This window comes from Otolemur garnettii, unplaced genomic scaffold (genome assembly GCF_000181295.1).
Source record: "Otolemur garnettii isolate 467f Iridium unplaced genomic scaffold, OtoGar3 scaffold00217, whole genome shotgun sequence".
Taxonomy (NCBI): Eukaryota; Metazoa; Chordata; class Mammalia; order Primates; family Galagidae; genus Otolemur; species Otolemur garnettii.
The window spans coordinates 1265468-1283073 of NW_003852612.1; the positions used below are offsets into that span (position 1 = coordinate 1265468).

Sequence of the window (17606 nt, forward strand, 5' to 3'; positions counted from 1 at the left end):
AGGTGGTCGTCTCCTGTGTCCCCAATGTGGTCTTCTCTCTGTGCATGTTTGTGTCCTAATCTTCTAAGGACACCAGCCTTATTAGATTGGGGTCTGCACTAATGGCCTCGTTTTAACTGTCTTACCTCTTTAAAGTCCCCTAGCTCCAAATACAATCACTTTCTGAGGTGTTGGGGGTTTGGCCTTCCACATGTGAATTAGGGGGTGGGGCGGGGATACAATTTAGTCCACGTCAGTGTCAGGAGTCTCCACATGTGTTCAGGGGAAGGAGTCTCCATGGGTTGTAACCCCGGGAGTAGGTCCTCACATTCATGTCTCATCCAGACCCCTCCCCAGGATTGTTGACTTCCCACCCCAGCCTGAGAGAGTGTGAGTCTTCTAGAAGCTTACCTCTGAGGATGAGGCTGACAGAGACATGGCGGGAGTGGGCTGGGTTGAGGTAGGGCCAGTGTGGCCACCTGTCCCGTCTGTCTGAGCCTCACACAAAGGAAGGCAGAGCAGAGGGACGTGGCTTCCTTGAGAAGGCTTGGAACTTGCAATTTTAAAACATTCATCTTCTGCTACACCAGAGTCTTTTTTTTTTTTTTTCAGGTAGTCATTCTCCATGTACTCATGACAATTGAATTTAATAAAAACATCACAGTTCAAAAAAGACAAATTAGAAACGGCCGTTCATCTTAGAAATTAATATGTGAGTGAATTTAACAAGAGATGAATTGTGCTGTGGTGATCTGGTCCCTGTTCACCCACTCCGAGCACCAGTTGTTTGTCATTATAGCTGGAAATATGATTATTACTCTGGTATTCCTTGACATTTATTAAGAATCCAGGGGCTGTGTCTCCATAGCAGAGAAAAGCGCAATTATCTGGGCACTTGGAGAAAAGAGCGCTTCCCAGCCAGAGCCATCCAAATACATACCCCCAAAGACCCCTCCACCATGACCGTGGCTTGATGATGCAGGGCTCTTCTGTCACCTGATGCACGACATACCTTCTTAATAATGGGCTGCTAGCCTTTTATGGGCACACTTATGGACAGTGCATACGATTTACCAACAAATAGGGAAAACATTTTATTTCATTGTTTTCTCATTAATTGTTTCTATCATTCAACTAAAACTAGGCCTCTACAAAGAACTTGTTTTCAGAGGTATATATGTCAGCTCCTGGGAAAAATTTATAATTGAAAACTGACTTTAGGTAGTCTGTTCACTGGATGTTTCAAAACTAGGAAAATATTGCATTTCAGATGGGTTTAAATAGCAGGACAATGGCCAAAACTGCCCAGCTCCTGACCCTGGCGTTTTGAAGATCCAGTAGTGTTGTCTGCTGGTCCTGTGGGTCACAATCTAATTTTTTTCAATCTAGTGTTTCTGCCACCCACATACTCCCCAGCTCTTATTTATTTTGGGCAGGAAAGAGGTTGGTGGATAACTTGTTTTCCTAGTTTTAGAAGAGAAAAACAGAAATATGAACTCACCTGATGATTTTGTTATCTATTTTAGGTTATATAACAATTAAAGTGTTTTTATTTTTGTTTATAATTTTTTTGAGTGTGATTCTTCTTCAGGCAGGCTCCAGGATGAAGCCCAGGCTTCCTCTTGCATGTCTCATGGTAGAAAATGGCTTCTCTCCTTCCACCTTTCTCATTTCATCTGCTGCAAACCATGCAATCTTTTGCTGACTTTTTTGTCAGTTTGCCTTATAAAGGCATCTTCCCATGGAGCCTTTCCTCAGTGTCAGAAGATGCTGGTCTTCCCCTCCTTCTTGAATTTCTGTTGCTCACATTGCTCACAAGCTGAGCGATGAGGTTCCTCCCATAAAAGAGGTGTGTCTGCACTTTCTCCCGACTCTCCTTCTTATCTACTGAGTAGAGGATGTAACTGTTCACAACTGCAGCTTCCATCAGCCAGAAGAATAATGTTTTCCACCATCTATAGGACCTCCTTGTAAATCTGTACCATCCACAGGACTGATCAACTCTGCCCACCCTTTCCATACAATTTGTGTATTCCAAAATAACTGTCAGCTTTTCAAATTTAACAGGCTGTTTCTTCCTATAACCAGTGACCAACTATGTTTGAAGGCCAAAGAACATAGAATTGTCATTAACCTCTTGTCATGAAATAAGAGGCATTAAAAAAACCATGTCTTCAGACCTTGGAGTGGAACAGGGAAATCATTATGTTGGATGAGGTCAGACATAGGATGGGAAAGGGTTTTAATCCTGACCATGTGGAACATTTACTCCAGGCAGGAAATGACCAGCTGCAGAGAATTTGGCCCAAGGGAAGAGTGAAGAGGGTCTATGACCTGCTTTTCAATTTATCAAACTTTTTTAAAAAATTAAATCATAGTTATGTACATTAATGCAATCATGGGGTACAATGTGCTGGTTTTATACAATTTGAACTGTTTTCATCAAACTGGTTAACATAGCCTTCATGGCGTTTTCTTAGTTATTGTGTTAAGACATTATACTCTACACCTAGTAAATTTCACATGTACCCTTGTAAGATGCACCGTAGGTGTGGTCCCACCAATTACTCTCCCTCCACCCATCCTCTCCCCTCCCCTCCCCCTCTGCTTTCCTCTTCTTTTGGGGCTACATTTGGGTTTCTAGCTTTCATAAGAAAGCTATAAATTGGTTTCATAGTAAGACTGAGTATATTGGATACTTTTTCTTCCATTCTTGAGATACTTTGCTAAGAAGAATATGTTCCAGCTCTATCCATGTAAACATGTAAGAGGTAAAGTCTCCATCTTTCTTTAAGGCTGTGTAATATTCCTTCATGTACATATACCATAATTTATTAAGCCATTCATGGGTCAGTAGGCACTTGGGCTTCTTCCATGACTTAGCAATTATGAATTGGGCTGCAATAAAGATTCTGGTACATATATCTTATATGTACATATATCTTTGTTATGTGATTCCTGGATATATACCTAGTAAAGGAATTGTAGGATGAAATGGCAGGTCTATTCTTAGATCTCTAAGTGTTCTCCAAATATATTTCCAAAAGGAATGTATTAGTTTGCATTCCCCCAGCAATGTAGGAGTGTTCCCTTTTCTCCACATCCACGCCAACAACTCTAGTTTTGGGATTTTGTGATGCGGGCTAATCTTACTGGAGTTAGATGATCTCTTAATCATCAGAGAAATGCAAATTTATCAAACTTTTAAGGTTGCCTCCACTTGCCAGGCATTGGACCATGCCCTTGGGGAGCTTGTTCTAGCAGGGCTGGAGAGGAACCCAGTTATCATAATGCAGGGTGCTGCCTCTGCAGGCTTCATCCTCTGCTGGGATCCCCCAAGGAAGCATGTTGGGAAAGAAAGAATATTCACAGTAGTTAACTGGTTTGTGTGACGACTACCAAGTACCCATTCCCATGAGGCTGTCTCTGTTGCTCATTATCACATACCTGCATGGGTCTGTTCACCAGATCCTCATCCTCTCAGCTGGCACCAGTGGAGGACAGGTGAGCAGTGAAAGACCATGGGGCACATGTGATGTCTGGGGTCACAAATCTCTTCCCCATCAGTAGTTTCACTCCTACCTGGATGAGTGGGAAATGACTGGCATTTAACTTCAACCTGTCTTTGACCAGAGAAAGTTGAGATGCTAAAGCAATCTGGAGTTGACACTAAAATCAAACAGCACAGTCATCGCTTTCATTTATGGAATTGTTTATTAGTGAATATACAGAAACTAAAAAATTACAAAGACAACAGCCTGCAGTGGAGCCACACATTATAAGGGGATACGTTTTAAAATTTCTTTATAAAATTAAAACCAAGTTGTCATCAGTACCTTTTAAATTCCCCTAAACTATCCCTAGACAACACAACCATCTGTGATGTTGTGAGTTTGGTACCATCCTTCTGTATGTTCACCAGGTAGCTTTTCCACCATTTTGGAGATCAATTATTAAGAGATTGTTCTGTTAAGCACCAGATGAAGTGGCTGGCTTGTCCAATTTGTGGGGACAAGATCTACCAAAAATAATAGTTTTTAAACACAAGAATTGCATTTAGTTTAGTGAGCTGTTTGCAGCCAAGAGAGACCATGGAAGGTATCTGCCTGAGAGAGCCGTGACTCACATTGTCCATCTCAGGTCCACGATGGGGTTTAGGTGGAAGGGTGAGCCAAATCCTCATTTTATTTTAGAAAGTAAATTTTATTTTGGAATATTTTTCATATTCCTATTCAATCCTTTTTCATATTCAGATTCAATCCTCCTCACCCAGTTTCTTCCATTAACATTTTACATTACCACGGCACCTGTGTCAAAGCTAAGACATTCATATTGGTACAGCACTATTAACTAAACTTCAGACTTGGATTTCACCAGTTTTGTGCTAATCCAGAATTCAGTGAACCACTCTCCATGTGTCCATATTTGAATTGTTTCATTCTGTGCTACTATAAAGAGGATGGTTAAAAAATGTCCACTGAATATTTGTGCATCTATCTTACAAGATCCTTAGGACAAATCACACTGGCAGTGAAAAAGATGAGTCATTGCGTGTCAGTCTATGGTAGCAGGGTGTGGATGAAGACTTGGTCTCCCTCACTGCTCGGTTTAGTCCCAGCTCCAACATGCCAGTGTTTGTCTGGAGAGGCCAGAGCCTGTAATTGTAATTTTGGCACCAAATTTCAGAGCAGGACCTGAGCTGCTGCCTTCAGATATTGGCCTTTCACATTCTTATGAGGCCATAGAACTGTGATTACAGGACTAATGATGCTTTAAACAAACAAGTGTAATGACTGTCATCAGTGGACAGTGAGTGTTCCTATGGGACAGCTTGGATGGGAGTGTCAGTAGCAGCTGGGCAGCCCAAGGATGCTCCAGGCAAAGGTGGAAACCACCACGCTGTGGTCAGCTCACTTAACATTGACCCTCCAGGTAGGATGTGCCCAATTCCCCATTCTAAGATCTGACCTATTTTCAGAAGCCAAACCCTTCCCGAAGGAGGCACAGGGAGGACACAGGGTCCAGGCTCTTAACCCCAGGACTATTTTTTAAACCGAAATCTCCAAATAGCCTTTGGAGGTCCTTTGTTCTACTTCAAAGGTTCTCAAACTCTTTTAATGTGCTGGCAGTTGCTAAGCAAAGGCTATTTAGTTCCAATAAGCCATGCAGAACTCTGCTCTGAATTTGTCCCTGATCGATGTGCCTCATTCACTGTTGTCCAGGCAGATGGGCCTCTGCCCTTGACCTGATCCAAGTCTCCTTCCTCCTGGCCACATCATTAGTGTGATAACTTTCCAGGGCACTAAATGACTCAAAGACCAGTAAGAAAGCAATGTTTCCTTAGTGTCATGGGGACACAAGGGTGGAAATACATGTGATGGTGGTGTAACAGAGTCTCACAGTAACAGAGTCCAAGAACTCATCTTCTGACTCCACCACTTTCTTTGTTGACAGTTACTTACCCTCCCTTGGCCTCAGTAGCCTCTTCTATAAAATGGGAGTAGATCACATAGATTTTTCAGGAGGCTAAATGTTAAATATAATAATGCATATGGAAACTCCTTTGTCCATTGTACATGTGCAGTGCTGTTTGCATGTTAGTGGGATGTAATGTTGAGAGAGCAGACCAAAATAAAACCAATATTTGGGTTATCAGTACCTTCAGCTAGTTCCCTGCCATGCCTGTGGTCTGTTCATGCTCCCATTCTTCCAAACATTTACCAGTCTATGCAAGACACCTGCTCAGCTCTCAGGGAAAGCAGCCATCTTTCTTCCTATCCCAGCCTGGTGATGGACTCTGTCACTTTCTTTATTGACAGAGTTACTCCTCCACTCTCTAGTGCCCCACTAATATAGGCTCATGGTCACCTACAACCATCTTCAGGCCCTTCCCTCCCTCTAACCTTTGAGTATGTGGGCCTCTCCCTTTCCAGTGCTCAGCTCATCTGAGCTTTCCCCTCTCATCCTGTTATGAACCTGTGCCATCTGTGACCTTTCTCTTTCTTTTACTTTTCAACCTTCTCCTTTGCATCACCGAGCTCCCCTTAGCCTATAACACACTTGAATCTTATCCTTCCCATTTTGGTACATGGGCTCTTTCTTGTTCCTTTTTTCTCTTGGTTAGAGTCAGGCTTCTTGAATGAGTTGTCTGGACACATCATCTCCCTTGCCTTATCTTCAGATTTCTAGCTGATCCATTGCTGTCTAAACATTCCTCTGAGACAATTCTTACAGAAGTTACGAATGACTGATTTCTGCAGAGAAAATCAGTGGGCATGGTCAGCCTCATCCTACTGAGCTTCCTCTGTGCATTCCCTCTGCTTCAAATGCCGTGGATTTTCAAGACATTTCTCTCTCTGGTTTTCTTTGGAACCTCTTCTCCTGGCCTTGACTTTGCTGGTTCTTTCCAGGTTTCTGACCTTGACCCATCAATCTTCTCGCTGTCCTTACTCTCCTTGAGGGATTTTATCATCGCTCAGGATTATCTCTAAACTGTTTGCTGATGACTCACAAATCTATATTGATTATGAACCACTCTCCTGAACCTTCTTCTAGGGATACCCAGCTGTGCCATTGATTCTTCAAATCCACAATATCTTCATGCATGCAAACTTGTTCTTGCTCTTTTTCTGATGATATCTCTTAATATAATGTTTTTTAGTGTATCTACTTCAATTCACTCAGTCAAGCAAACTATAAATTTTGGAACAGTTCTTGCCTTGTCATCCCCTCACCAATCCCTACTGACTTTGCTTTCCATGTGGTCCTTGGATTTGATTATTCAGCGTAACTTGTTCCACTGTGTGAACTCTCATATGTCAGGACAGCGTCCTAAAGAAGGTCTCTACTTCCAGTCTCACGTTCATTAAATCCATCTTCCAAACTACTTCCAGAGTGAGCTATTAAAGATGCTAAATCAAAGAAATGCCAAAGTCTAAAGATAGAACCACATTAGACTTCTAATTAAAGCCTCTCATTCGAGGACCATCTCTACTGGGAAGCCTTCTCTGAACACTGGCTCATGCCAAGGTCACCTCTTCTGTGTGTCTTCTTCACTGTATCCTGTGTCACTATGTCACCTCTGTATCAACATTAACTGTGTTAGTTCTTAACCATCTTTCTTTTCTATTAGACTCTAGAAACCCAGACATGGGTTCAGGTTTGTACTCCAGTGCCTGGAAAATAGTAGATGCTCAGACGTAGGTGAATGCTGAACTCAGCAACACAGTAAATTTGAAGCCAGAGTGGAGAGTGTGAGCCAGGGTGTAAACAACCTTGAGCTGCAGCTACTGTAAACACGGTATTTATTTCAAAGGCAAAAATGATGTGTGACTGAACTCATTCAGCATTTTCTAAGAGTTAATTTTGAAGAGACCATCTTAGTAATTTTTTCCAACTATGTTACCCGTGACACCAATTTTATACCCAAATAGCCTCTCTGGATGACCCTTTGCAGTTTACAAACTATTCTGCTGACATCTCTGCAGAATAGACAAAGGAGGTACTGGTGACCTCATTTTATAGATGATAAATTTTCAAAAGGCAGGTGAGTTCCCATGTAATGTGACTAGTAAGGACTGAGACAAAGGTATCTAGAATTCTGTGTCTCTACCTCCTACTCTCTCACTCTGCAATCCTCATAAACGTTTTTTCATATTAGCACAGTAAAGTCAGCTTGCCTGAAACTTCCTACCCTAGGCCCACTTACCCCCCTAAGGACATCCTGACAAGGCCTGTCCCTCTTCAGCAAGATAGCTCATTTGCTATTTGAAGGCAGCTGCTTTGCGTCAAGGCCCCTTAAGAGTTCCCTAGTTCTGCCGCATGTCTCCAAAGCATCATATTAGAAAAAAGTCTGGGCTTTGCCTTAGACATAGAATTAGTCAAATTTTTCAGCATTTTATGTCACTTGCAGTGCTTATAATGATTGTTTTACTTATAAATGCATCTAAACAATATAACAACAATATTGAAGAAAATTTTACCAACAACAACAAAAAAGGAACAATAAAAAGAATAAAATCACCCTATTCCCATTACTCCAAAACAGTAACTGGATTTTTAAAATTATATTGTTTTCATCTTTTTTAGTCTTTGCCAATAAACACTTTTCTATTTTATTGAAGATTATAATACATAGAAAAGTGTTCAAATCACTGACTTAAGAATTTTAACAAAGTGAATGTGTAACTACCACTCATAAAAAATATAGCATTGGTGGTACCCAGAAGCATCCCTGACTTCATGCCCTGGTCCAGTCACCAGCCACCCCTTCCCTCAAAGCACTCATTCTCTTGGCATCTGATATCATACATTAATTTTCTGCATTTTTAATGTTATGTAAATGAAATAACGTAATATAGACTTTTTTGTCTGGCTTATTTCACTCCAAATTATGTTTGTGAGATTTATCTGTAGTATTGAAATAGTAGTTCATTCATTTCCATAGTGGTAAAGCAATAGTTCTCAAACTTTTGGGTTACAGGACCCCTTTAGCCCCTTAAAAATTGTGAGGACTCCAAAGAACTTTTGCTTGTGTCCATTATATCTATTGACATTTACTATACTAGAAATTAAAACCATCTAAAATAATGCACTGATTAATTTATTTTAAAGTAACAAAAATAAACACATTGGGTGTAAACATAAATATCATTTTAAATGAATACAGTAGTCCCCTTTATCCACAGTTTGGCTTTCTGTGGTTCTCCATGATCTGAAAATATTAAATGAAAAATTTCAGAGATAAAAAATTGATAAGTTTTAAATAAATTTTATTAAAATGCATGATTATAATTATTCTATTTGTTGTTAGTTATTTTTGCTAATATCTTACTGTGTCTAATTTGAAAATTAAATCTTATCATAGGTATAAAAATGAAAGTGTATATAGGGTTCAGTAGTACCTATAGTTTCAGGTATCATGGGAACCTTCCCCACAGATAAGAGAGGGCTGCTGTATTTTTCACTATAAAAAATGTGAGAATATTGTTTTATATTTTTGTAAACCTCTAATATCTGTAGGACTTAATAGAAGACCATTGTATGATAATATCTGCTCTTTTATTCAATGTGTTGTAATAGAAGTTTTTTTTTTTTTTTTTGGTTGAAATATATGAAGAAAATCAGGCCTCCCACAGATATGTAGTTTAAAAAAGATGGAGTATTTTAATAGCCTTTTCAGATAATTATAGATTTTCTTCTTTGATACTACGCCAAAACTCAACAATTGGTAATTTCTTAAGGGATATTTGAAATCTTTATCCGTGAAATTTTGATACTCCATTACATTAAAATTTGTTGATCTATCTCATATTTTGAATCTATATTTTAACTCATACATGATTTTGTAACATGCATTAGGACATGCATGTAGCATGCATTGGAAATATTGACTTCCCAAGTTAATTCTACCTCCCAATTTTTGACATACTTCATTAGGCAGTATGGAAAAATCCTCCATAGGTCACCACCAATGTTATTAGAAAAATCTTAAGCTATTGGGAAGGTGTCAAACTGACAAAAGCAGACAGATACATTTTCCACAATTTTAATATTTGCTTGAAAGTTCAAATTTTATCTTTGGCAACAAATACTGTCAGTTGTTTGATTTGAGATGACAGATTCACTTTGCACATTTTCAAGAAACCGTGTGCCAAACACTCACATTGATGACTGTAATTTTTTCTACAGTCGTTCTTTCAAATAAAAATGATGTCTTCTGAGAGAAGCAGCTAGGTGCTTCCCGGTGAGGGCTCCTTCCTGGTTTGTTGAAGGCTGCCTTCTTACTACATTCTTACATGGCTAGTAAAAAAGTCCTTTTCTCTTCTTATAAGGTATAAAAAGACCTCCTCTAAACCTAATTACTTCCCCAAAGCTCCTTCTCCTAATATCATCAAATTGGGGATTAGAGCTTCAACCTATGAATTTAAGGGAAACACAAACTTTCAGTTCATAACAGAACTTTACTCTTTTCTAATGTATACATTTTTTGCCAGGAATAGTCCTCTCAGCAGTGCTTTAGCTACATAATGCTAATTTTGATATGTCATAACACAAATTTCAATCTGTTCTATTTTTAATTTCATTAAATTTAATGTAGTTTAGAAAATTCTCTCGAGACTTCTTTTTTGACACTTGGATTATTTTAGAGTATGTTGTTAGTTTCTAAGGGTTTGGAGATTTCATATTATATTTATGTTACTGATTTCTAGTTTGATTCCATTGTGGTTAGAGGACACACACCACGTGTTGCCATTTCTTTTAAATTTGTTTTATAGCCCATGGTGTAGTTTACATACATGTTTTGTGAGCAATTGACAAATGTTTTGTGAGCATTTGAAAAGAATGTGTATTGTGCTATTATTGGGTGTAGTTGATTGCAAAGGTAGTTTACGTGAACATTTTTTTGGAATTTATCTAGATTTTTCATAGTTTTGAGCATATCTCTTTGTGTAGTTTTTTAAGTTTTTGCTCTTAGTATTACATTATGTATGTATATGTAACTTATCTGAGTCTACTGGTATTGTCACGAAGTACAAATATTATCTCCCTCCATTTATAATGTAATTGTCTTAAATATTTCCTCTATATCCATTTAGAACTACATTAGTGTTATAATTTTTGCTTTAACTATCCCATAATTTAGAAGTCTCAAGAGGAAATAGAAAATGTATTATACCTACCCATAGTTTTACTTACTGTATTCTTTATTCTTCCTTGATGTTTAAAGATCTTTTTAAGTCATTTATTTCTATTTAAAGAGCTTCCTTTAGCCATTTTTATAGCGAGCTCTGGTGGTGGGTGACAAATGCTATTAATTCTTCTTGATCTGAGAATTTCTTGATTTATCCTCAAATTGAAAAGGATATCATTGTTGGATATAGGATGCTGGTTGGCAGTTCTTTATTTTCAGTACCCAAAAAGTATTGTGCCACTTCCTTCTAGCCTCCATGGTTTCTGATGAAAAAAATTCACTGTTATTCAAATTCCTCTGTAAGTAAGGCTTTGTTTTCCTTCTGCTTCTTTAAAGATATTTTCTTTACCTTAGTCTTAAGAATTCTTATTATAGTGTCTTGAATAAATTTCGGTAGATTTGCCTTGGGTGGGATTTGCATAGATTCTTGAGCCTGTAGGTTTATGTCTTTTTTCAATTTGGGGATTTAAAAAAAAATTTCCCTCACAATTGATTTTTACTTGTAAGACAGTCTCACTCTGTCACCCAAGACTGCAATGGTATTATCATAGCTCACTGCAACCTGTTTAAGCACCCCTCTATTTATCCTCTCTGTATATGAGATACTGGTCTGTACTTTTCTTGTGAGATCTTTTTTTAAAAATTAATTTTTCTTACTTATACATGTGTATATTAGGTTTCCACTTTTGCCTTTACAGAATTAAAAAGGCTAAACTTAATGATAATAACAATATTTAACTATATAAGGACTGAGAACTAAAACCTCATAAAGAACAAATGAAGATAAGTACATTCAGAAAAGAAATCAGACAATTGCTGAAACAAAATATTAAGCAATAATAATAGTAATAATGCAAAGAAAGTAGCATTCACATTGTCAAATAGAAGTATGTCTATTATAGAATACTTTAATCAGTTAACTTCTTATTTTGTTTTTTCCAAAGTCTCAAAAAAATATCTTGTGAGATCTTTGTCTGGTTTTTGTATAGGGTAATAACTGGTCTTAAAGAATATATTGAAGATTATTCCCTTCTCTTCTAATTTTTGAGAAAAATTCTGAAACATTGTCATTAATTCTTTACTAAGAGTTTGGTAGTATTCAGCAGTGAAACCATCTGGGCCTGGGATGGGATTTTCCTTGTGGGTTGTCTTTTTGGTTTCTTCATTTGTTATTTCTAATTCAGTTTCTTCATTTATTATTGATTGTTTGTCTATTCTGACTGTTACTTTCTTCTTGAGTCAGTTTTGATAGTTTGTGTGTTTCTAAGAATTTTCCCACTTCATCTAAGCTGTCTAATTTATAGGCAAACTATTGCTCATTGTTCATAGTACTCCTTTATAAACTTTTATTTTAAAAACATTTCTGTAAGGTCAGTAGTAATGTCTCCTTTTTCATTTCTGACCCTAGTAATTTTATCCTTTTCTCTTTGTTCATGGTCACTTTGGCTAAAGGCTGACAATTTTGTTGATCTATGCACAGAATCGGGCTTTGATTGGGTTTCATTAATTTTGTCCATTGTTTTTCACTTCTATAATTCATCACTTCCTGCTCTAATATTTATTGTTTCCATTATTATGCTTGCTTTAGGTTTAGTGTGCTTATTTTTGTTCCCAGTGTCTTAAAGTGGAAAGTTCAGATATTTACCTAAGGTATTTCTTTCTTTCTTAATACAGACATTTATAACTATAAATTCCTTCCTATGTTGTGCTTTCCTTATATCCTATATGATTTTGTATGCAATGTCTACCTTTTCACTAATCTCAGGCACTCTCTTTTGATTTCTTCTTTGACCCATTGGTTATTTAGAAGTGTATTATTTAATTTATATTCATTTTTGATTTTGCCAAGTTTTTTCTGCTAATTGATTTCTAATTTTATTCCACTGTGATTTGAAAATATGCTTTATATTACGTCTATCTTTTCAAATTTACTCGTGTTTATTTTATGGCCTTAGATTCTCAGCCTCTTGTGCTATTTGAAAATTTATAAATATCTCAAAGACTGAAAAGAAAAATAAAGTATAAAACTCACCTCAGTGAGTTCTTTTTCTCACTAGGATCTTGACTCCACAAATTTTAGCTCTCTTGGAAGCTCCATCATAAAGCAAATTGCTCAAATATCGATTTTTGGTGTTATATTTGGGAGGAAAGTTGAGCTACTCCAAGCTAGCTCATCATAGATGAAAGTGAAAATAATCCACAAGCATGTGTTTGAGTGTGGTAGTATGTGAGTATATCAACACAGGTGAAATCTTTATGTAGTTGTGATTAATTTGACTAACAAATCCTGAAACCATTATTTTCCCTCATAATTGGTCAACATAGAGACAAGTACTTATCAAAAATCACTTCTGTCATTAAGCTCTGACTTGTTTTCTCTCCAGGATTTTGTGTCATGTATAGAGAATTACAGAAGAAAAGGACAGGAGCTATATGCATCTTTATACAAAGACCATGTACAGGTAAGAAACAAAACATGCCCTTTCTCTACACAGTACATGTAAACTGGAGTCTACCATGAATCTGGAAAAAGCATTACAAGGACCTTCAACCTGAAAAAATGAATCACAAGGGCCTTTTGTTTAAGTAAGAGAAAAGTCATTGATGATTGAGTTGTGTTTGTATGGCCTGAGACCCTGGCTTAGGACCCATGCTGTCAGAAGTTGAGGAGACAGGCCTTGTGTCCATCCAATAACCTGCTTACTAATTTACTCAGTAAATAGTTAGCAAGGGTGAAGCTCCTCACCCCCTACCAGGAGCTTGGAGCACAGTTTCAAACCTGCAGACCTAGGTTTCACTCTCACATAACTTTACTATACAGGAAGGATATATACTAAATAACTACACAAATAAATAGTCATTTTTGTTGGGCACTAGATGGAGAAAGTACAGGTACAATAAGAGATTAAATAGGTGGGCGGTGCCTGTGGCTCAAAGGAGTGGGGAACCAGCCATATACCAGAGGTGGCGGGTTTAAAACTGACCCCGGAACAAACTGCAAAAGAAAAAAAAAATAGAGAGATTATAATAGGGTAGGAGTCTAATCTGGGCAGGTCAGAGGTCCTCTCCAAGGAAGTAACCTTTACTGTGGTATGTGAAGAAGGAGGTAGGGCCAAAGTATTTGAGGGTAGAGTGTTTCTGGCTAGGGGAGAGCACATGTGACAGTCCTGAGGCAGGAAAGGGTTGGATGTCATTGACTCACTGGAGGAAGAAATGACTGGGAAGACCTGGGCCAGCAAAGGACAGGATGAAGAGGAAGCAGGGACCAGACTAATAGGGATTTTGGCACATTAGGATTTGTGCATTTTATCCTGTGTGCAAAGTTTGTTACCAACAAGGGCAGGCTTGGGTATTTGAAGCACCTGTTTGAGCATGACTCCTGTATAGTCTAGGAAACAGACACAGGTGCTTCTGCTGGTCAGAGTCCTATTTGCATCCAAGTTCTGCCCCTTTCTATACCTGGGGTCTAAGCCTCACTATCCTCATCTGCAAAGTGGGATAATGTTTTCCACTGTGAAGATTTAAGAGCATTTGTGAAGGACTCACACTGTGGGTAGTAGAGAATGGACACCCCATATGTATCTAGAATGGCTAAGAAATTAATTTTTAGTTGATGTTATTGTTATCAACAAAAAACATTTTTTAAAGATTGCTAATCATAGAATACAGCACATAGTCTTAAAACCTGATTATGTTATTTACTGAGCAGTTTCTCTATTTCAAAGCCAGCTCAAAGCATATAAAATACAGAGATTGTGATGGTACTGCTCTGTGTTGAAGATGCTTAAAATTTGGTAGGGGAGGCCAAAGAGAAAAGAAACACCCAGAAGACGTGGTGATAAGACACAGTCTGGGATGTTCTGGTTCTTCCAGGAGGAAAGGAGAGACAGGGTATAAGGAACTGTCAGTGTGCCTGGGATGGGCCAAGTGGTCAGGAGGGGTGCCACATGATGAAACTACTCATATGAAGCCAAGTGACCTGGTCTAATTCCACCCTTAAAGCCTCATTTGGAAGACCGCGACACATCCCTGAGAAGAGGGGTTTGTGAGATGTGTGACCTGCACCTCAGAAACACACAGTCTAGCAACATAGCCTCCCAGGCTAACCCCTGCAGCTTATCAGGCAGGTGTGAGAGAGGAGGGTGGGGAGGGCACAGGACATGCTCTTGGTCACTGTTAGAGGGGTCAGCAGGTACTCCAGTTTCTTTAACTGCACAGGCCAAATGAATGGTCTTTTCTCATTTTGGACAAGGGTTTTGCTGTGGGCACCTGCTGCTGACTGTGCTGCACAGCTGGGTAAGGAGCTGGCTGGCTTACTGAACAGACCTTTGCATACCAATGCCCTATCACATGGACCTGCTGATCTTATTCAGGACTAGCAATGTGGCTGCTAAATTCAACTGCCATTGAATTTATCTCCCTGTCCCTGCACCACCTTTGTATATACACATCTTTTATTCATGTACATCCTCGTCACCGTGGTATCATATGAGACAGAGGATAGTGTTTATTTAAACTTGCAAATTGGTATCTGATAAAGAGTGTAAGCATTTCTGTTCTTATAGTTAGGAGAGTCGGGAAGATAATGGTGACGGCTAGGAGAGATGTGCTGTGGGGCAGGTTGTGAATTTCCACTGGAATTTGTGAGATTGCAGGTTCGTGTGGAAGGGCTGGGACCTCCGCACAGGGTCTAAGGTCAGAAGGACCCAGCCTCCTGGAATGTTGCCTAACTTGTTTTCACCAGTGGGGTCTGACTAGGGCTCAAGGATTTCTTGAGAGAGTTGTACAGAGTTTTACTGTGGATTGAGGTATTTTCGAGAAAATCAGCATTGAGAAGCTAATCTACAAGGATACTTTCCAAGTGTTTAAATATTTAAGACAGATTATTTTGATGTTTAAAGAATGCAGATGTAATCACCGTCTGCCTGAGATAATGAGGCCTGGAGAATTCACCCTGCTTTTTTAAGGGACAGTATTTTCCAACACAGGCCCCCACTCCACTTTCAGAAAAGTCTGCAGTCAAGACTCTGGGCAGAAATCAGGTTTGTGAAATCTGCCACGTTCTTCAAGTATAGCCTCTCCCAGGCGCAGTCAGTGAGGCCCTCCCAGGAAGCGTGTGGTGATGAGACCGCAGGCCCCCACAGGGCTGTCAATCACAGGCCACCTAAGGCTTCTCTGACTTACACTCTACTCACAACTGAGAGGACACTGGAGAGGGCAGCAGCCCATGGCATAACACGGTGACATTATCCAGTGTTCTGGAAGTTAACCAGAGCATGATTATATTCCATCATTTTATCAACAATAAGTCATGCAACTCTGATACTTTATTAGCCAAATTTCTCCTCATTCCAGAAGTACCAACAAGAACAGTCACCCCTCTTCGGGGCCCACTAAGAGTCTCCTTTGCCTTGTTCAGGTCATATTCATTCTTCTCTATGTCCAGCTACTCTTGTTCTGTCTGTGACATTTTTAGCCCATCCTGTGCTTATATTGCATCTCTATTATGATTTACAAAAATGATTCATCCTGTTGTACACAGGCTTCAATGGTTGAAGCTCTTTGCAAGATACCTGCCACCCCAGAAATGGCCTTTCTTTTAGGCCACTGTTCGGTCCCACTTTCTTTCAGGCTCTCTAGGGGCCATTTCCATTTCTTGCTCAGTCTCTGCCTACTCACTAAGTATTTGTCACAACTCTCTCAAATTCAAGTATTGGAAATTCAAACTGGCTTAAGCAACAAATAAAGTGTTTTGTTTTATCAAAAAAAAATCAGGGAAAGAACAAGCTTTGAGTAAAGCTAGATCCAGGTATCCAGGTTCTGCAAGCAGGACTAGATCACTATCTGCACCCTGCTCCTTCTGCCTGGGCTCCAGAGAGCACCAGTCAGCCCATCCCGTAACCACTCAGACCACCTAGGATTAGTGAGATTTAGGGGAAATTGTCATCCCTGAAGACAGGGCTGGAGTCAGTCTCACTGAAGCAATAGGAACTGAAAGTAAGGGAGGGCTGATTGTTCAAAGGAAGTTCGAAGTGTTGCCACTTCAAGGTGCTGTTCGGGCAAAAATCATAGCTGCTTACAACATAGCAGAATCCCTGATTGAGTCTCAGATGTGGCATTTGGCTCACTTGCCATCTGAAGTAAGAGAGGACCTTACCCTGTGCAGAAAGATGGGCATTTCAGGGCACCCCTGCAGGTGTGGGGACACAGGGCTTTTGCTATTTAGTCATCTGACACCCTCTGACCGGGGGACCACATGTAACTTGCGATCAGGGGCAAAGCAATCCCTCCTCTCTCAGGGACCTCACCATGGACACACGTCTGTCTGCTAATACTCAAGACAGTGTGTGTGCCTTGTGATGAAGACTTAGGTGGCTGCACACCTCCAGGTGGCACAGGTGGAACCTTGGGTGGAGAATTGCTCTTAGAAGGTGAATTTGAAGCGCAGCCTGGAAAACCCAATAGCGTGAGATTGCTAATCCTCCATGAGGTTCAACATTGCTTCAAATACAGCAACAAACTCCAGGGAACTGAGATGTTTCCCCCCCAAAAAGGGTTATTTTCGTATGACCAAATCTCTGTGAGAAACTCTGGAAAGTCATTATTTTTCTAGAGTTTCTTATTAACCAATTGGAATACTATATGAAATCCTATAACTGTTTTGGATATGAATTTAAGGACTTTAGAGAAACAAAATAATCTTATTTTGAAATAGTAGTAGCTTTATTCACATTAATAGCATTGGTTACTTAAGCCGGGTTAAAGAACCACATTCAGCTTTTGAAAATATTGTATCATTTAATCCTTTCATAAGCCATTGTTTTTATTGTTATGGTAACTTATTAGCTAAATTTGACTAACAAGGAAGCTGAAGTTCGTTCAGATTAGACTGCTGGTGAATCACAGAAACATGATGATCCAGGTCCATCTGACA

General features: G+C 39.2%; 1 protein-coding gene across 1 annotated transcript in view; it reads left to right on the top strand.

The window, feature by feature from the left end:
- WDFY4 (WDFY family member 4) overlaps nucleotides 1-17606 on the top strand; it is a 279600-nt gene that overhangs the window by 165085 nt on the left and 96909 nt on the right. The window contains exon 41 of the mRNA XM_003801656.3: nucleotides 13057-13134. Within this exon, the coding sequence (XP_003801704.1) occupies nucleotides 13057-13134 (78 nt within the window). The remainder of the gene's footprint in view (nucleotides 1-13056; nucleotides 13135-17606) is intronic.